The 21,350-nt window shown below is 41.1% G+C and overlaps 1 protein-coding gene across 1 annotated transcript in view; it reads right to left on the minus strand.

The window, feature by feature from the left end:
* KIF13B (kinesin family member 13B) overlaps positions 1-20,932 on the minus strand; it is a 186,829-nt gene extending 165,897 nt beyond the window's left edge. Inside the window, 2 exon segments of the mRNA XM_021072406.1 lie at positions 4,198-4,291; positions 20,494-20,932. Of these exon segments, the coding sequence (XP_020928065.1) occupies positions 4,198-4,291; positions 20,494-20,917 (518 nt within the window). The 5' untranslated portion in view covers positions 20,918-20,932.

The following is a 21,350-nucleotide window of genomic DNA, read 5'->3' on the forward strand; positions in this document are numbered from 1 at the left end:
TTTTCTGAATTTTAAGCATTGTATTTGTCAAAACAGTTTTGAAATTCCATATATATATATATAGCACAGCAAAAAATGTTTCCCAAATTCCCACGATTAAGCTGTTAGGCTGAAAATGTCTTACTTATTCATTTAACAATGGCTTCTATTAGCTTTAATAAGCATAAACATCAAACCATGAAGTTTTCAGAAGTTAATGCGGAATTAAATAAGAATATACAAACTATGATTTTATTTATTTTTATCTTTTTGGCTGCACCCAAGGCATGCGGAAGTTCCGAGGCCAATCAAACCCGTACCACAACTTTGACAATGCCTAACCCACTGAGCCACCAGGGAACTCTCAAACTCATTTTAAAATGTTTCTATGTTCACTTGCAAAATATACTAACTTGGGTTGTTAAGTATACATATAAAATTAGTCATAGTTTTTGATTAATAGGATTGGATACTCTTCTACAAAGAAGTATATTGTTGGAGTTCCCCTCGTGGCTCAGTGGTTAATGAATCCGACTAGGAACCATGAGAGTGCAGGTTCAATCCCTGGCCTGGCTCAGTGGGTTAAGGATCTGGCGTTGCAGTGAGCTGTGGTGTAGGTCCGCAGACACGGCTTGGATCCCACACTGCTGTGGCGTAGGCCAGCGGCTGTAGCTCCAATTAGATCCTTAGCCTGGGAACCTCCACATGCCACGGGTGTGGCCCTAAAAAAAAAAAAAAAAAGCATATTGTAGCTTTTAAGGAAATATTAAATTGAGCCCTTCCGACTAGCAACTGAACTCAAATTACTTTTTTTTTTTTTTTGTCTCTTTGCCATTTCTCGGGCCGCTCTCGCGGCATATGGAGGTTCCCAGGCTAGGGGTCGAATCAGAGATGTAGCCACGGGCTTACGCCAGAGCCACAGCAACGCAGGATCCGAGCCGCGTCTGCAACCTACACCACAGCTCATGGCAATGCCGGATCGTTAACCCACTGAGCAAGGGCAGGGACCGAACCCGCAACCTCATGGTTCCTAGTCGGATTCGTTAACCACTGCGCCATGACAGGAACTCCTCAAATTACTTTTTTACGTTAATTTCAAATCCGTGGCTCTTGAGCTTCAAGTATAGCTCTTATAAAACCATAACTTGTTTTATGGGTTAGTCTACAAACTAGACTGCAATTAATCTTATAATTTATGCTTTCCTTTCTATTTTGTCTTGTAATGAAGTCAAACATATACCACTGAACTGGTACATCCCCAAATTTCTATTTTTTCTTTTCACCTTGACATTACATTAAAAGAAAAAGTGCTTCTCATGAGGTGGTCTGTTGTCATACTAGTAACATTGTTTTTTATCTGGGTGCCAGTTACAGGGTTGTGTTCAACTTACAAATATTCATCAAGCTACATATACTTTTCTGTATGTATGGCACATAGTTCAACAAAGAGTTGTTTTGTAAGAAGCTGTGCTTAACTTTACTTCACCAAAAGCCATTACCTACCCGCCTCATTGACAGCTGTCATTTTTTAAAGGTTTTTTTTTTAATCAGACAGTACACCGTAGCACTGAGTTAATATTAAATTTGTGATTTCAGAACATGGGGAAAAAAGAGCCATCCAAGATAGTCTATGGAACCAGAAAGTGCTATTTAATCATTCACAAATCCGTTGAGATTCAAAGATCTCAAAAGGAAAGAAAACCTACGTTAGCTTCTACGTGCTCATTTTATCCTCACAATTACCTTATCAGGTAGACATTACTACACACCTGTGCTGGCTGGACTGTTTTTCCAAAGACAGCCACAGCAATGCATTTCCCACCCATGCTTTTCTTATGCGACACTAATGTCTTTCACTCAGAAATGGATGGGTCTACGTTTCCTCTTAAACTCACACAGACCTTTATACCAGCTTTGAGTAAGAAAACAGCATGAAGTGTTGCTCTGTAACTCCCAAGGTTAGACCCTAAAAGGCAATACTGCTTCCCCCTGGCTTCCTCACACTCACGGGACTCCTGCCCTTGGAACATGCCACCAGATCATGAGTAGGCATCCTGCCGGAAGCCCCAGTGACATCTCCAGCCAACAGGTAGCATCAACTACCAGACCGAGGTGACCAGCTGAGCCTTCTGATGATACCAGCCCCAGCCTTCAAGTCTTCCAGATGGGCCTCAGACAGCAGGGAGCAGAGCAAGCCATCCCTGCTGAGACCTGTCTCAACTCCTGGCCCACAGAAACCACTAGGTAACACATGATTACTGTTGTTTTAGGCCAGTGAGCTTTTGAGGTAATTTGTTACACAGTAATTGAAAACAAAAACACTTTTAGAAGTAAGGAACACAGATAGATAACCATGCCAGCAAGTGGCAAAACCAGAATTTGAATAAGTCATTATACGTAAAGCTCACATTTTTTCCACTGGAGGGTACTGCCTCCAAGATTTTTGTTTTTTAATTTTTGGCAGTGTTTTGTTTGTTTGTTGTTTTTTAGGGCTGCACCCATGGCATATGGAAGTTCCCAGGCTAGGGGTCAAACCGAAGTTGCAGCTGCCGGCCTAGGCCACAGCCAGAGCAACACCAGATCCGAGCCTCCTCTGTGACCTACACTACAGCTCATGGCAACACTGGATCCTTAACCCACTGAGCAAGGCCAGGGATCAAACCTGCATCCTCATGGGTACTAGTCAGGTTTGTTACCAATGAGTCACAACGGGGACTCACAGGTATTGCCTCCAAGTTTGTTCAGTGTTGCCCACGTTTCCAAAGAAAGCAATAGTCTTCAGAGTCAAAGCTCTAAGAGCAATAAACAGCCCCCCAATTAATGTTTTCGATTAATACTCAGGACAATAGGTCATTCAATTAGTAGGCTCTTAAGCCCAGCACCTTTCTTGACACCCTTTCATATCCTAATAGCAGCAAATCCTAGAGATACTCAAGAAATATCTCTACATTAACAACAATAAACCTGGACATTTACAGAACACTTTACAAACCACTTTAACAATCATTCATTTGATCAGAAACACCTTTATGAGACAGGTAAGGCAGGTATCATACAGGTAAGGCTCAAAAAAGTTAATAACCAACAATAACATGGTTAAGTGGGGATTTAATTTCAGACTTTCTGACTCCAAGTCCAATTTAACTCAATTCAAAAGGACCTTTATGGGGTGCCTTCCAGGTGTACTTCCATATACAACACTGTCTCTCCAAGTATTCTGAAGCATCTCCTTCGCACAGAGCATCACAGCAGGTCTCATGTGTTCTCTACTTCCAGGATCAGCACAAAAACACCTCTGACAGAGCTGATCTCTACAAAAAGCCAGTCCTTCCCCAGGCTGACACAATCCCTACATTGCCATCCAACGACTCTTCCTAATCCACCTCCTTAATCACAATAATTGAAAACTGTCAAAGGTAACATCCTACCCATAAAAATACAGGCCAAATCTCATCTGCTTTTAAGGTCTTCTCTAAGCTGACTCCGGCTTACCTGATTAAATTAATTTTCCTGCACTTGCTGATAAAAAAAAAAAATCAAACTAATCTCTTCCTTCCTCCCCACATTCACATTCTTTACACCTTTTTGCCCTCCCTTTTGTTCATGTTATCACCCAAATACAGAAGTCACAAGTATTCATGCCCAACCCCTGGCAGAACCCTTTCCTTCCAAGGCCCTAAGGTCTACTGCAGGTCACTATAGACCATCCAACAACAGTCATCCAAAACAATGTACAATAATTAGGCAGAACAGATTATAGCTTACAAAGTCTTAAAGGAGAGCAATCACTGAGGGCTGCAAAATGCTTTCAGGAAAAAAACAGCACTTGAAATGGGCTCTGACGGACACATAGGATGAAAAGTAGCAAAAAACACCATGCTGAGGAATGACCTGAAGACCTTCTCCTCTACCCCACTTCTTCCTATTTACATCCTACCGAACTCTCTAGTCAGTACCACTTTCTTCAAGAAGCCTTCTTCAATTACTTCACAAGCCAACCTAAGTTCTTCTCTCTGAGCTTCTAATACCATTACTGCTTACAACACTCACTCTGGCACTCTGTCATTTCACATTAGAGACCTCGTCTCTTCGATTTGGCAGCAATGCATCTCAACATACCAAGCATTCAATATCTGTTCAACTGAACTAAGTTCAGCAGCCATTGTTGCTTTCAGTCACTTAAAAATCCACTCATCATAAAACTGGCTCTTAACTTACCGGGCATCTCCTTTGGAAAGGTTCGTATTTACAGGATTAAGAATAACCTTGTTTGCATCTACATCCACCACACATTTGGTATGCAAGTCAATTTCTGCCAATAAAAAAAGGAAAAAAAATTAGTTATTTTTGAAGTAATGTATGTCAGAAAAAGCATTTGACAAAAAAAAAAAAAATCCAACACTTTTTCTTTTTTTTTTTTTTTTTTTTTGTCTTTTTGTCTTCTTTGTTGTTGTTGTTGTTGTTGCTATTTCTTGGGCCGCTCCCGTGGCATATGGAGGTTCCCAGGCTAGGGGTTGAATCGGAGCTGTAGCCACTGGCCTACGCCAGAGCCACAGCAACACAGGATCCAAGCCACGTCTGCAACCTACACCACAGCTCACGGCCGGATCGTTAACCCACTGAGCAAGGGCAGGGACCGAACCTGCAACCTCATGGTTCCTAGTCGGATTTGTTAACCACTGCGCCACGACGGGAACTCCCAACACTTTTTCATAATAAAAAACATTCAGTAAACTAGGAATAGAAGGGACTTTCTCAACCTGATAAAAAGTATCTAAAAAACCTGCAGCTAACATCATGCTTAATGCTAAAAGACTGAACAACTTAATCTCTAACATCAGAAATAAGACAAGAATGTCTACTTACTGCAACTTCTGTTCAACACTGTATGAGAATTTCTGATCAGGACAGTCAAGCAAGAAAAACTAATGAAAGGCATGCAAATTGGAAAGAAAAAATAAAACTACTTTTATTTGCACATGATGTGACCTTGTATATAGAAAATCCTAAAACTTAAAACTACTAGAATAAATAAGTTTTGCAAAGTTGTAGGACACAGAATCAATATACATAAATCAATTGTGTTTCTATTCACCAGCCATGAAAAGTCCAGAGGTGAAGTTAAGAAAACATTTCATTCATAATAGCATCAAAAAGATTTAAACACTTAGATAAAAATTTAAAAGAAGTACAAATAGCAATACTCCACAAACTGGCCTACAAATTTCAAGGCAATCTCTATTAAAATCCCAGCTGACTTTTTTTTCCCCAAAGTTAACAAGCTGATCCTAAAAATCTATATGGAAATGCACAAGAATAGCCAAAGAATCCTAAACAAAATACAAAGACAACACTTCTCAACTTCAGACTTAGCACACACAACTGCTGTGATTGTGGTACTAAATATAAGGCAGAAGAGCAGACATACAGATCAATGGAACAGACAGTCCATAATTATACCATCATATTTACGGCCAAATGATTTTGACAATAGTGCAAGAAAATCCAGTGGAGAGAGTACAGTCTTTTCAACAAATACTGCTAGGACAACCTTAACAAAATGAAAAACTTTTGTGCCTCAAAAGATACCATCAAGAGAGTAAAAAGACAACCCCCAGAACTGAGAAAAATATGTGAGTCATATAACTAACAAAGGACTTACATCAGAAAATATCAAGAACCCTAACAACTCAATAATAAAACAATCCAATTTTAAAATGGGCAAAGGATCTGAACGGACATCCCAAAAGAAGATACAAAAATGACCAATGGGCATAAGGAAAGATGCTCACCATCATTAGATATTGGGGAAATGCAAATCAAAACCACAATGAGACAGGAGTTTCCATTGTGGCTCAGAGGTAAAAAACCTGACTAGTATTCATGAGGATGTGGGTTCAATACCTGGCCTTGCTCAGTGGTTAAGGATCCAGGGTGGCTGTGAGCTGTGGTGTAGCTGCAGCTCCAATTAGACCCCCAGCCAGGGAACATTCATAGGCCACAGGTGCGGCCCTAAAAAGCAAAAAACAAAACAAAACAAAAAACCCACAATGAGACACTACTTCACACCCACTAGCCTAACTATAAACCAAAAAGACAGATAATAACGTAAACTAACACAGTATTGTAAGTCAAAATTTTAAAAAAGAAAAATGTAAACTGAATGTCCAAAAAAAAAAAAAAAAAAGGCTAAGTATAGGCAAGGACATGGAAAAACTGCAACCTTCATACATTACTGGTGGAAATGTAAAATGGTACAGTTTGGCAAGCAGTCTGGCACTTCCTCAATGGTTAAACATAGAGTTAGCATATAATTCCCAGTCCTAGATATATATACCCAATGGAAACTATGTCCATGCAAAAGTTTGTACATGCATGTCCACAGCAATATTATTTGGATATCTGTAATTGCTAAAAAGTGGAAACAAATCAAATATCCATCAACTAAAGAATGGATAAAAGTGGCACATCCATAAAATGAAACAGTACCTGGCAATTAAAAGGAATTAAGGGGAGTTCCCGTCGTGGCGCAGTGGTTAACGAATCCGACTAAGAACCATGAGGTTGCGGTTCGGTCCCTGCCCTTGCTCAGTGGGTTAACGATCCGGCGTTGCCGTGAGCTGTGGTGTAGGTTGCAGACGCGGCTCGGATCCCGCGTTGCTGTAGCTCTGGCGTAGGCCGGTGGCTACAGCTCCGATTCAACCCCTAGCCTGGGAAGCTCCATATGCTTCGGGAGCGGCCCAAGAAATAGCAGCAACAACAACAACAACAACAAAAAGACAAAAAATAAATAAATAAACAGAGGTTGTAAAAAAAATATTAAAAAAAAAAATGAATAAGGTTCTAATACATACTACAACATAGATGAAACTTGTGCTAAGAAGCTAGTCACAGAAGACCATATATTGTATGATTTCACTTATTCCAAATATTCAGAACAGACAAAGAGAAACAAAAATAGACTAGTTACTGCCTAGAGCTGAGGAGTGACTACTAGTAGGTGTTGCAGTTTCTGCTGAGGGTGATGATGTACTAAAATTGTGCTCGTAGTTTTCACAATTGCACGAGCACAATGAGAACAACTGAATTGGCTGAATTATATGATATATGAACTCCATCTCAATAAAGCTTTTTTTAAAGTATAGGCCACATCATGTCTATGTTCTCATATTTTTACATTCTTCTAACTTTTTGACTCAAAGTATCAAACTGTTTCTGTCTGCCTCGGTTACCCAAGATATGCTCTAATGAAAGGAACTGTACTACATTGGAGTCATTTTGGATTTCCCTAAGAACCTTGGCCAAACGTCAATGTCAAATTCATTATAACTTTAGAGTATGTCCATTGCCAGGAGAGATGACTTCTGTTTGTCTGCTTTAACTTATATAACTGAGAAAATACAAACACAAGTTTCCTTCCCTGTGCCTGCCACAACTCATATTATTCTACATTTGTTCTCAAAAATACAATCTAGAAATACAAGAAATTTAGTGGTTTTTCTTTTAGCCAATACATCTTTCAGGCAAAGAGAACTGAAAAGAAAACATCAGAGCTATGTTTTACCCAAGTGTGGAAGACTACCCCCCAAAGGCATTTGTTTCACTGTGATCAACTAGTGTTAAGTCCTTTTTTTTTTTTTTTTTTTTTTTTTTTGCTTTTCAGGGCCGCACCCTTGTCATATGTAGGTTCCCAGGCTAGGGGTCAAATTGGAGCTACAGCTGCCAGCCTACACCACAGCAATGCAGGATCCGAGCATCGTCTGCTACCTACACCACAGCTCACGGCAATGCCAGATCCTCAACCCACCAAGCAAGGCCAGGGATTGAACCCACAACCTCATGGTTCCTAGTCGGATTCATTTCCGTTGCATCACAACAAGAGCTCCTTAAAAGTCTATTTCTAATTCTGTGTTTAAATCCACTCTAAACTATCACAGAAATGCTGCAAGAAAGCCTCAGCCATTATGCAAGAACTTTTCAAGCACGCAGTTTTACTTCTTCCTTTACTTAGGCCCAGAGCTCAAGAAAGTCTGCAAATTACTGTATTTTGTTAATACTACTCCTTAATGGTTTCTGACCGTATTGTACTGGCTAACCCTGTACAGTCAAATCTGTATTATACATACATAAACGCTTTATCACTTCTCCAGAAACTGTGCTGTGACTCAGAATCTACTATCTTACCATCCACCACAAAGTTAGTTTCTTGCAAGAACATTTGGTCTGAGCAAAGGAGCTGCATATATAGTTCTGAATGCAGAAATATACATCTAAAATGCATGCCTGAAAAGCATAAATCAAATACCTCCCCCACCCCCATCCCCACTAGAGTTTTGCCTTCACTTCAGATGATCTTGAATTGAGAGAGGCTCCAAATATTCTCATTCAATATATGCAGGCTTTTTCCCTATCCTCTTCACAGCTCCTCCATCCTGCCCCTCATAACTTCATTAGACACTCCAAAAATCCAGAGGTATTAAATGGCATGATTAAAGAACCAATCCCTGGAAAATCCTATATAATTCAAAGAATAACCTAATAACTAATATATCCACAAGCTAAATTCATTTTGTCCTACAGAGTGCAATATTTACAAATGTCCCTACATTTAACACGCACTGGAGGAAGGCTTTAAAATATAAACAATTATCTTCACTTCTTCATTAGCTCAGTTTTTATTACCAAATAAAATTCCCACCCAAACTGTTAAGTGAAGGTTTTCCACAAGACTGTTTAGAATATGGGTGGAACATCTAGGACACACACCCAAGCAAATACAAGCAGTGAGATTTGAGGAGAGTTTAAGGGTCAGATATATGAAAAGCATTTTAATATAAAATGCTATAGTATATGACCAAGTATAACTAATACTGCTACAAGATTCTAAATACGACACTTTCTCCAAGGAAAATCTCTTGCTCTATACTGCTTAGGAAAGCAAAACCATGATTAAATAGCAGTACCAAAGTCAGGCCTTAAATCTAAGCTCGGTTAAAAAAAAAAAAAAAAAAAAAAAAAAAAGACACACTGTAAAACAACTATACTTCAATAAAACTTTTAAAAATGAAAAAAGAATTTTTTAAAAGAAAAAAATTTAACTGCCTATCAAAAATTCAAAAGTTAAACATCTTCCTAAAAAAAAAAAAAAAAATTGGAAAAAAAAAAAAAGGAGTGGTGCAGTGGGTTTAAACCCAACTGCAGAGGCTCAGGCTGCTGCAGAGGCAGCAGTGGGTTAAAGGATTCAGGGCTGCCACAGCTGCAGCATAGGTTTCAGCTGTGGCTCAGATGCACTCCCTGGCCAGGGAACTTTCATATGCTGCAGGTGCAGCCAAAAAAAAAAAAAAAAAGACCAGTGCTACGCACTGCCTCTGAAAAAATTAAGTACACCTGTGCTCAGAGACTCATTCACAGTAACCAAAAGGTGGAAGAAACCCAACTTTCTACCAAGGGATGAACGATTAAACAGAATGTGATATATATATTCAATGCAAGATTATTCAACCTTAAAAAGTAACGAAATTCTGCTAACATGGATGATGAACCTTAAAGACATTATGCCAAGAAAAATAAACCAGCCCCAAAGGGTAAGTTTTGTAGGTTTCCATTTATATGAGATACCTAGAGCAGTCAAATTCGTAGAGACAGAAAGTATGATGGTAGTTGCCAAGGGTTGGGCTGAAGGGGCAAAGGGGAGTTAGTATTTCACAGATATGGAGTTTCAGTTGTGCAAGATAAAAAAAAAAATTCTAGAGATGGATGGTGGTGATGGATGTGCAACAATATGAATACTTAATGCCACTGAACTGCACACTTAAAAACAGTTTAAGATGGTAAACATACATAGCTCACAATTTAAAAAAGCACTAAATATACATCATTATTATAATAAGTAACACATGGACAAGAGTTTATTCCCAGTGAAGCCTAAAATATTAAGATTGGGATTTAATTAGTCCTATTCTTAAAACCAATGAAAAACCAGAGTGATCTTAGAATTAAGTAGCACTATAAGTTTGTCATCACTAATCCAGCTTTCCAGTACTCAGAGCCACCAGTGCTTTGATGTATCCATGAGTCCTTCAAAAAAGAAAAGGAAATTCACTCCACTAACATTAAAGTTCCCTTATTATTTCCCAAACAGGATCCTTTTCTGGGTCAGGTTCCTCAAGATGAATAAAGTATCAACAGCTGACAATTCAGCTCCCTCAGCCAGTAAATTAGTCACCTTGTAAAAGTGAACAATAATTTGAAACAAGTCTTTCTTCAATGCCTAAATCAGCTTCAGCTTGTTCTCCAATGACATCATAGCCAAAGACGGGCAGGGCCTGGGAGACTCCCTTTACATAAGTCATGTTCCATCTGGGGAAGAGAATCATTCCCAGTGTGGACAGAGTACTTCTGAGTTGCCCATTTACTAATCTGCTGTTCTAAATCTCTGGAAAATTAATAATTTTCAAGCCAAATCTACTACTCAGAAATATAAATGAACCTTCCTTTACCTCTCTGTCATTTTCATGAAAAGCTAGCTATAATTCACTATTAAATTCAAGAGGGTCCTTTTTTTTTTTTTTTTTTTGGTCTTTTTAGGGCCACATCTGCGGCACATGGAGGTTCCCAGGCTAGAGGTCCAATCAGAGCTGTAGCCACCAGCCTACACCACAGCCACAGCAATGCCAGATCCGAACTGGATCTGTGACCTACACCACAGCTTACAGCAATGCTGGATCCTTAACCCAGTGAACAAGGCCAAGGATCGAACCCACAACCTCATGGTTCCTAGTCGGATTCGTTTCCACTGTGCCACTATGGGAACTCCCAAGAGGGTCCATTTTTAAAAGGAAGATAGTAAATTATTTGTAAGGTTCTCATGGTAATTAAGTTGCGAATTTTGCATGCTACGTATGATTCTATTTTCAACTAATTTGTTTCACATGCCTATTATTTCCACATGTGTAGGCATACTATAAATTTGATATTCATCACTAATATTTCATGTATGAAGCACTTGTTTTCCCAACTGGAATGTAATACATTCTTATCTGCAGAATAGGAAATATGACTTAGAGTTCTCTACTATGCTTACAAGTTGTTTGGGACCCTCTTGAGGTGCACTGACTGACCCATAGAGAAAAAAATTAGGTGACGCCACATAGGTAAAAAGTGAATTGGTAGTCTGCTTTCTAATAAGAGATAGGTAAGATTTCCTAATCACCTACTTTTATCCAAGGGAAAGCAGTCAGATACAAAACACATATGATCCCACTTACATCAAATGTCCAGAATAGGCAAACCCACAGAGACAAGAAGTAGGTTAGTGGTTGCCAGGGGCTGTGGGGAGAGGAGAGGCTGTGGAAGTCAGGGAGGCGGGAGTGACCGCTAAAGGGAGAGTCTCTTTGGGAAGATAAAAATGTTCTGGAATCGGATAGTGGTGATGACGGCACAACTTGGCAAATACGCTAAAAGCCACTGAATTATACACTTTTGAAACATGAATTACATCTCAAAACAGCTTAGAAGGAATGGTCCCACTGCCCTCAATGGATATAAAATATGGCTCAAGTCCTTCAACCACATTTCTAAGTACTCACTACTCCAAGGATCCCAGCCAACCCAATTCTTCTTACTTTCAGTTAATAACCTCACATTCTGCCTCAGCAAGAAAATTAAGCACTCCAGTGCCTTTCCATTCTATAGCTAAACTCTTTCCTCTATATTTCAAAATTCTCCCTCTCCATTGGCTATTTCTCTCTCTTTACAACAAAGCTCAAACATCTCCTAGACCTGGGGAGGAATTTTTTTCAAAAAGGGCTGTTCCTAACTACACCCCTAGAAACCACACTTTACCCTTCTTTTTTAATTGAAATACAGTTGATTTACAATGCTGTGTTAGTTTCAGTTGTATAGCACAGTGATTTACTTCATATACACATATATATGAATTTATATATTCCTTTTCTGATTCTTGTTCCTTGTAGGTCATTACAAAACACTGAGTTCCCTGAGCTATACAGAAGGTCCTTGTTGGTTACCTTAATATATAGTAGTATGTAGATGCTAATCTCAAACACTTAATTTATCCCTTCTTGCCCTTTCCCCTTTGGTAACCTTAAGTTTGTTTTCTATGTCTGTGAGTGGAATTCTAAATAAGTTCATTTGTATCTTTTGTTTTATTTAGAGTCCACCTATCAGAGATATCAAGTGATACATGTCTTTGTCTGGCTTACTTCACTTAGTATGATCAACTCTAGGTCCACCCATGTTTCTGTAAATGGCATTACTTCATTCCTTTTTGTGGCTAAGTAATTCCTACATGGAGCATCTTGAAAAAAATACTTATATTCACTGCCTCCACATGTGTACACCACTTATTTCTCAGCCCACCACCAACATTGATTTCATTCAGTCAGTCCAAATTATTCTTCTGACATTTTTCACCCAGGCCTCCACATCACTTTCACCTGCTTTTCCTTATGCCTCTCTTCGTGGCCTGTGTGACCTCCTCCTTCACACGTGCCTTAATTTTGGTGTTCAATCTTCTAAATACAGCAATGGCTTCCAAATCTACACGTAACTCCAGTCCCTAAGTTTCAGACTCCTGTACAGCAGCTTTCTGGATCCATCCACTTGGCTGCATTCCAGAAACTGAAACTCAATAAGTCTGCTGAGTTTCCTCCAGGCAGGCACTCATCTTATTTGTAGTTGTAGGTGCAGTGCAAGGCACGTGATAAGCAGTGACTAAATACTGTTGAATGTCCAAGAATAGAGCTCATAATTTCCCACACCTCCACCCTAAAACCTGCTTCTCCCACATTTCTGATCTCAGTTACTGATTCCAGCAGCCATTTACTTAGTCATCTAAACCAGAAGCTTTGCAGTCTCCCTCGTTTCCTAAATCTCAGCTGCTTTCAAACCACCTTGACATGTCCTTGTTGAGTGTATTTAGAAAGCAAGGCCAGAAACACTCTTCACCCCCACCCACCTCTCAGAAATGTGCCTTCAGCGAGCAACCTTCAGGAAAAAGGGCAGGCTTGCTCACCTCTTAAAAGTAACAAAGTGCCCCAGCTCAGTGTCCCTCAGATGCAACCCAAACCCACTGCTCACGCAGCATCCACCTGGACCCCTCCATGTCACCCCTGTGGGAGCTGCAAGCAAGGGGTGCTGCTCCCCACTGGCTAGACCTTAAGTCCTCTGACTCAAAAGTCTCATGTCTTCCTCCAGCATCTATGAAACAGTAACAAGCTAACTTATTAGCCTGTGAGCAAGGTAAAGACACACATATTAATTTATCTTCCTAAAGCATCACTTTATCAGTGCCACTGCTCTATCTGAAAACCTATCCATTTACAATAACACAGAAGGACCCTGAGGGTATAATGCTAAGGGAAGTAAATCAGAGAAAGACAAACACTGTATAATTTCACTTATATGTGGAATATGAAAAACAAAACAAAGCTCATAGACACAGGACAGACTGGTGGTTACAGAGGGGAAATGGGTTTGGGATAGGCAAAATGGGTGAAGGGGTTTAACCGGTGATGGATGATAACTAGGCTTACTGTGGGGATCACTTTTTAGTGTTATATTGTACATCTGAAACTAATGTTATATACTTATCTTAAAAAAAGAACACCTATGGGAGTTCCCGTCATGGCGCAGTGGACTAGGAATCATGAGGTTGAGGGTTCGATCCCTGGCCTTGCTCAGTGGGTTAAGGATCCGGTGTTGCTGTGAGCTGTGGTGCAGGTTGCAGACGTGGCTTGGATCCCACATTGCTGTGGCTCTGGTGTAGGCCGGTGGCTGCAGCTCCAATTTGACCCCTAGCCTGGGAACCTCCATATGCCTCGGGAGTGGCCCAAGAAATGGCAAAAAAGACAAAAAAAGGAACACCTATACTTCTCCAGCCGAGACCCTTCTGAATCTGTGTGTGCCTCACCCCATTAACTTCATACCCCCCGGTCCCCACAAGCCCTTCTACTTCACTTCCATTCCTCACTTCCTATATTCTTGCAGCATTTCCAAGAAAGCACAGAATTTAAAGGGCTGGGGCTCTGGAGGTGAACTGCTAAGGCTCCAAACCCCAACTTCTCCCATTTATAGTTAAGAGACTTGGGGCAAGTGACTAAGCTTGTCCAAGTCCCCATTTTCTTATCTGTAAAATAAGGTTATGGGCCATTCTCTGGTGCATAAGCAGGTTAAGGATCCAGAGTTGTGACTGCTATGGCACAGGTTCGATCCCTGGCCCGGGAACTTCCTCCTACTGAAGGCCAGGGATGGAAGTTCTGGGAAAGGGAAATTTCCAAAAAAACAAACAAATAAACAAAAATAAAGGTATGGTATAAATTCTTCCTGGCAATTTATAATGATTAACTGAAATCATCTAGTTCAGTGCTTGGGACAGTGCTGGCGCACAGTAACCTCTCTTAACTGTTCATAATACAGGTAATGTCTCCTTGCTGCTGTCTGAATTTTTACAACTAATTTCCTCACTGTTCTTGCAAACATCTTGCTAGTTCCTACATCCACGTTTTGTTGGGTAAACAACTCATGTGGTGCCCCACCTGCCATTCCTTCCTCCCTGCCAAATGCCTTCAACCCATCCCACATCATTCTCAAGTCCCCCCCCCATTTCTTTTGTTAATAATGCACTGTCATCACTGCGTTATGGATATACGTTCTTATACTTGACTCATCTGTGTATCTCTTACTATCAACAAGACAGAGAGCTCCTTTGGTAACAGATCATGACTTATGCTTCTCGTGCACATTTTGAACATCATGCAAGCTTGGGAATGCAAGGTCCCTCTAAAGACCACCACGTTCCATATGCTGGCAAAAGCAGAGGGTTTAATAGCAAAAAGCTGAAAGTCAGGCTCCAAAATACTGGCTTGGTAATCCTAGGAAAGTTATTTAACCCGAGATTCTGCTAAATAGAAATTCCACTAACTACCTTTCAAAGTTTTGTTTGAAGAATAATATATAAAAAGTAATGAACTCTGTAGCTCACCAACAGAAAACTCTTTAAAAAGCAGCTATTATTTTTTTCTTCCATCAACACATTAAATTGAATCACCTGATTCATTAATACTAGCTTTTAAAGGTATCTTCTGAGAGTTAAAGCCCAGTACCAATTAAGACATGCATTTTGTGTCCTATACATCAGTTAGTTTCACACACTTCCCTAATGATTACACTTCTCTTTGCCAAGTTTTTGGGGGTTTTTTTGGTTTGTTTTTTTAAATAACTTCTGTTGAACACAAGAAGAAGCTGATCAGCAAGCACAGAGATCAATAATAAATCCATTTCCACTCAAACAGCTCAATTCATCTGCTTAATGAATAGTTCTGTCAGTGGTTTCTTCCATCTTCAGAACTTAAGAGATGGAAAAGTTGACCTCAGTCATTGTTCTATGGAAGTGAGGGGGTGAAAGTAAAGGCCAATTCTAACAAATTTTGATTCGATAAGCCTGTACTTTTCTCGCCAAAAGCTCTGGGCCTACGTGTAGAAATCCCATTTTCAGTTACTGAGTTGACAGTAGAAACAAAGGAATGTTGTCACAGATGTGTGTCTCATTCTCCATTAGCATATCAAGCAGATGCTAATACAACAAGCATCTTCTGTTTTAGAAAAAGGCAGAAATTTCCGTCCACAGTCATCCTTAATTACAACCCAGTTCTCTCTCTCTGAGAAGGCTTAGGAACCACCCGTGATCTTGGGGTCAAAAACGGCTTCCTATTGCAAACAGACTCTCCCACCCTACCTGCCCCTTGATTTCCCAGGGCGCACCTGTGTGCTCAATGACCGCCAGGATTTTCTAAGCTTCCCCTAGATCCTCGGTTTCACCTGTCTTTGGATTTTCAACTGCTGCTTGCTTCTGACCGGTCGGTCTCCTTACTCTCCCTATTCTTGCGGCATCGTTTTCACCCCATGCTCTTAAACACTGCCAGCTGTGCCCTGCCTCAGTCATCCACCCAGACCCTCCATCATGCCCTGAGATCCAGCAACCTTTCTCCATCATGCCTGTACCCAAGATGCACAGGGAAACTCTAAACCCAAAAGCTGGAGTTCTGGGCCAAGCTAGCTCTCAGGGCTCCCTGCAACTTCCCCTGTCCTTCCCAATCGCGTCCTCCTCTAGTCAGTCTCACAGAAGCCTCCTGTCTGGCAGGCTTATCTTGTCTCTGCTGCCTAAACTTGCCTGGCTCATTCCTGCTTCCATGTCTTCACTCTCAGGCTGTACTTCCTCCTCCAAGAGCCAATTTCCCCCCTCTGCTCCCACCGGGCACCCATTCCAGTCCTAAGCTTGCTCCCTAATCACCAGGCTTTGAGGGATCTTTGACACCCCTCAATTCCTGTGTCTCCCTACTGCTCACCCGGCATTTTTAATAACCAGCAATCTGCTATAGGTGTTTACCTTTTAATCTTTTCACAAGCCAGTCACTTCCTCATGAGCATAAACCATAAAGCCCACTTAAAAAAAAAAAAAAAACTGAATACGACGCTAAGAGAAAGTAAGAGAAAATATTTAGGAAGTAAAATTCCCCCAATAAGAACAATCTCATTTTTTTTATCTTTCTAGCCTTTTTACATAGGAATCACAACAGTAGATTCAATCACATAGTTGCACTCTGTTTTACAATCTGCTTTTTCTGCTAAAATAAAAAGTCTTCTTTGTTAAATGGTTTTGATTTTTATCATTTTTAATGGCTACATAAGTCTTATGTACTGAGATACCAGACCGTGACTCAAGCAATGACTTTTATTAGACATTATTGTGTCTTTCACTGTATTGGTTCTTCTTTGTCACGGTATCAAGTACTGAAAAATGCAAAACAAACCTTTGAGGAAATATCTGTTAAGTTTATTGCCCATGCTCCATAACACACGAAATAACCCATTTCACTGTTTTTTCTCTCTAGCTAAATATCTAATGTTTTTCCAGTTGCATCACCTTGGACTAGGTAGACCAAGATATTTCCCAAATTTTTTTATATAGATTTGCTAGTTAATTTCATACATATTTAAACATAGGAAGCCCCTTGAAGCCCCTTGAAGAAAGGCAGTAAGATCCCATACTATCTAGGATCAGGTAGATACGTGGCAGGCATTCGATAAATATTCCATATTTTTTAAGCCTAACATTATAAAATACTGCATTCCTGAACAGGAGAGTGTCACTGATCTAACTAGTGCCGTCAATTACGCTTGTAAAACTTTCAGCTCACTTAATAATTAGATCGGTTAATAATGTATGAACAGGTGTTCCTTACAGTACACAGAACACAATCAAGTTACCTGGTGAGCTGTACAAGTTTGAGACATGACATCAAAAGACAGAACTGCAAACAGAACTCCCAGATCTCATGACAAAATGAGTTTAACCACTTTTACTTTAGCTGTTTAATGTCAGATAAAGAAATGCAAAGCTAAAAGTTGCACTGTTACTATGTAAAAGTACATATGCATGTGAATACAAACTGGAATAAAAATAAGAAAATGAATGTGTATTGTTTTTCATTTTATTTATATTTATTTATTTGTCTCTTTGGTCTTTATAGGGCCACACCTGCGGCATGTGGAGGTTCCCAGGCTAGGGGGTCCAATTAGAGCTGCCAGCCTACACAGCAACACAGCATCCGAGCCACGTCTGCGACCTATACTACAGCTCATGGCAACGCCGGATCCTTAACCCACTGAGCGAGGCTAGAGATCAAACCCGAAACCTCATGGTTCCTAGTTGGACTGTTTCCGCTGCACCACGATGGGAACTCCTGAGTATTGTTAAAATAGAAGAATGTTGGAGGCTTTTTCATTATTTTTTGTTTTGTTAGTATCATGTTAAAATGCCTATCAAGAAATATATTCCCGGAGTTCCCTAGACCCCTAACCTGAGAAGCTCCCTATGCCGTAGCCCTAAAAGGACAAAAGACAAAAAAAAAAAAAAAAAAAAAGAAAAGAAAAAAAAGAAAAGAAAAGAAAAATATTCCCAACAAAAGCATATTTATTAGCCATTACAGTTCTCGCTGTTATTGAGGTAGGGCCTAAAGCTTAATGTTCAAATAATTAAGTTTCCCCAACCCACACAAATTTCAGATTTTCCTCAGAAAGTAGCAAATGTGATTTCAAGTATCAGTCTATAGAGTAAAACTACATCATCCCAGGAACCCACTCTCATCTCATTCTCACTTGTGAAGAGGGATTTCTGAGGTTGCTTCCTGCACTAACCTGCCAAGAGAGAAACAATTATGACTAAAAGTTTACCACTCATCATCATGATATACTATTATTTACTACATTAATTTTCCCAGAAGTAATAACTGGTCAAAGTAATGATTTTTTTAAAAAAAGTTGGTAGAAAGGAATATGGCTTTGATTTAGCCTTTTAAAGGTAACTCTACACATTAGTTTTAAAAATCACTGGCTTTAGAATTCCACTACATTGCATTCCATGATAACCTCTAGATTTATATAAATGACTACTTGACAACAAAATAGAGAACTACTTTTAATTACCTGTAGTAATCACTGAAAAGTCCTTGTGAATTCAGGAAATGTAAGGCTAGGTAAGAGATAGAACTAAATGAATAAAGAGGGACTTTACCACAAATAATGCACTTCTATTTAGAGGGTAGTAGATCTACGCATAAACCTTAATTTTAAGGTGAGTTCAGCCAAAGGAACAGCTAACATCTATTCCACAGCTAAACATATTATTCTATGCACCCCTTGAAACTCTGATACTGACAATTATTACAATCTAATCAATGACAATGTATAAATAAAAAGGATAGTACTTTCCCTGGAAAACTGAAACTCAAGGTGGGAGGGGGGTGAAGAGGGAAGGACTTTAATTATCTGAGATAATTGGTCTCTGGTGCTGGTGAGTTAACTGTCTTTTTTGGCACTGACATTTCCCAAGTTTTTTGTAAACAGGGAATTTTTTAAATGTGCTGAAATCATCCTTTCAGAATCGAATCCCAGGTAAGTTGTGTTTTCTGTGCTTTGTTTTTACCATCACTGTGATGGTAATAAACTTGAGATGCATTTAAATATAGCTGCCTGAACACTTTAAGAACAGACGCTTTCCAAAACTTTCAGGTTCATCTAAGTTCTCTCCTTTTGTCAGAACGTGGAATTAGTGAGGCAAAGACTGAAGACTCAAAACATGGCGGAAGGCAAGAACTTAAAGTAATTAAGCTCTTAGGGAAAATTCTTCAGCCTTAAGCCAACCTAGCAAGGACAGGGAAAATCACCAACTCAAAAAACAAAAACAAACAAACAAAAAAAACCACACACAACAACCAACTTCCTCCAAGAGAACAAACCAAGAAAGCATATGTCAATCTGTTGACTGTGTGTTATATCTCAATATATACAAAAGACAACAAAGGAAACTAGAAAGCAATACAATTTCTGCACTTGATTATGAAGAAGTTGCCAAAACGATTTAGAAAATGATTCTGGTGCACCCATGATTCAGATGAGTTGAGTCTTACAATTGAAAAATTATTTTCTGGGACTATAATGATCCTACTACATCGCCCGGTATAGGAGGTGTTTTCACTATATCTCATTTAAAGTAACCTGCCCAGCCACGCTGCTAGTTAGGCATTAAAGTCAAGGCCCAGCTTCAGAGTTGTGTCGGTGTTTTTTCCATTCCATTTGACTGTCTAAAGAGTATTTCAAATGTACTCGATTTATCTGCTTTTCTCTATCCTCCCTGCAGAATTGAGAGAATGTCTGAAAGATACAATTTCACAAGAATCTTGGCACCTTAGCTATTTATTGTTGAGAGATGACGAGTATGACTTCAAGCAAAAGCAAAACTTTCTCAACAGTCAAAAAAAGCAGAGGGCAAGGAAGGGGACCAACTCTTCAAAGTTCAATCAAAGTATTTACAAGCCTTTATGACCGTCCAAGTTTAAGGAACATAGTGTGAAAAGCCAAGAGGAAGGATTTTTGCACTGGAACGCTTTCTTAGGAGTAAACCAAATTCCCCGCCCTCCTTCCTGACGCGGACCTCAAGAGTGCAGGGTCGGGGCCTGGGGTCTCTAACTGTCCCTGCCAAGCCAAAGGGTGAGAACCCGAGGGGCGGGGGCCGCTCTGACAGCTGGCGAGCCGAGAGCCCAGGCGCGGTGGGGCACAGGGCAGGGGCCCGGGGAGAGAAGGAGGAAGCGAGCCCGGGGCGCGGGACGCGGGCGCCCTCCTGGAAGGGCAGGGAGACCGGAGGGCGAAAGGGCGCCGGGGAGGGGCGGGCGCGCCGGCGGAAGGGGCAGCGGGCCGGGACGTGGGGCCCGCGGCGCCCCGGGACGCTGTGCGGGCGAGGGGAGGGGCGTCCCGCGCAGGCGGGGCGGGCGCAGTGGGGGACGAGGTTTCGGGGTGCGCAAGCCGCCCTCCCTCCCAACACGGACTCCAGGGGCGGGGCCGGCCGGACCCCACACGGCGGTCGTGGCCAAGGGAAGGGAGCGCCAGGCACCTGCCGCCTCCGCCGCGGCGGACCCGGGCGGGCTTGGCTCTCACCTCTTCGATTCATGGGCCGGATCCGGACAGCCACTTTCACTTTGGAGTCGCCCATCCTGCCGCCGCCGAGGCTCTCGCTCCGGCTTCCGTCTGCCGCGGCCACCGGGCAACTCCTCGGGGCTGACCGGGCGGGAGGGGGCTGCGGGCGGGAGGGGCGGGGCCGAGGTGGGGTCTGAGGAAGGGGCGGGGTTGGCCTTGGGGCTCCCGGCGCTCCCTCGCTGCATGACGGGACTTGTAGTCTCCGAAGGGGGTCGTGGGCGGGGCGCGCTTCCCTCTCTGGAGTCTGCAAAAGCGCGTCTGCTGCTACACCTTGATTACTTACCCCCGCCGTTAGTGCTGACATAAACTGTCGATGAGCTGATACCGCACCTGAAAATAGTTGAATAGATGGCATTCGAGACCTTGCAATGGCTTTCAGACTCATTTCCTGCTAATTTTAGTGTTTGATCCCTGGCTCAAATTATTGCCACTGTTTGTATTGCCCACCTGGTCTTGTTTGCTGAAATCATCCAAAACAAGTTAAAAATTACCCCTTTTGGAAGTCTTCATAAATCCACAGGTTATCCTATACCAACCCATCCCCTTTTCTTCCAGTCAAGACCTTGGGCTCTGGCATCAATCTGGGTTCAAATCCACTCTCAGCACTTTGCAACTGTGTGCCAAGGCAATAGATTTGACCACTCCGCTTGCCTTTTCATATGTAAAATGAAGACAATAAGAGTGCCAACCTAGAGTTTCCTTGATGGCTCATCAGTTAAGGAACCTGACTAGTATCCATGAGGACTTGGGTTCCATCCCTGGCCTTGCTCAGTAGGTTAAGGATCCGGCATTGCCTACAGCTGTGGTGTAAGTTGCAG

Source organism: Sus scrofa, chromosome 14 (assembly GCF_000003025.6).
Source record: "Sus scrofa isolate TJ Tabasco breed Duroc chromosome 14, Sscrofa11.1, whole genome shotgun sequence".
NCBI classification, from domain to species: Eukaryota; Metazoa; Chordata; class Mammalia; order Artiodactyla; family Suidae; genus Sus; species Sus scrofa.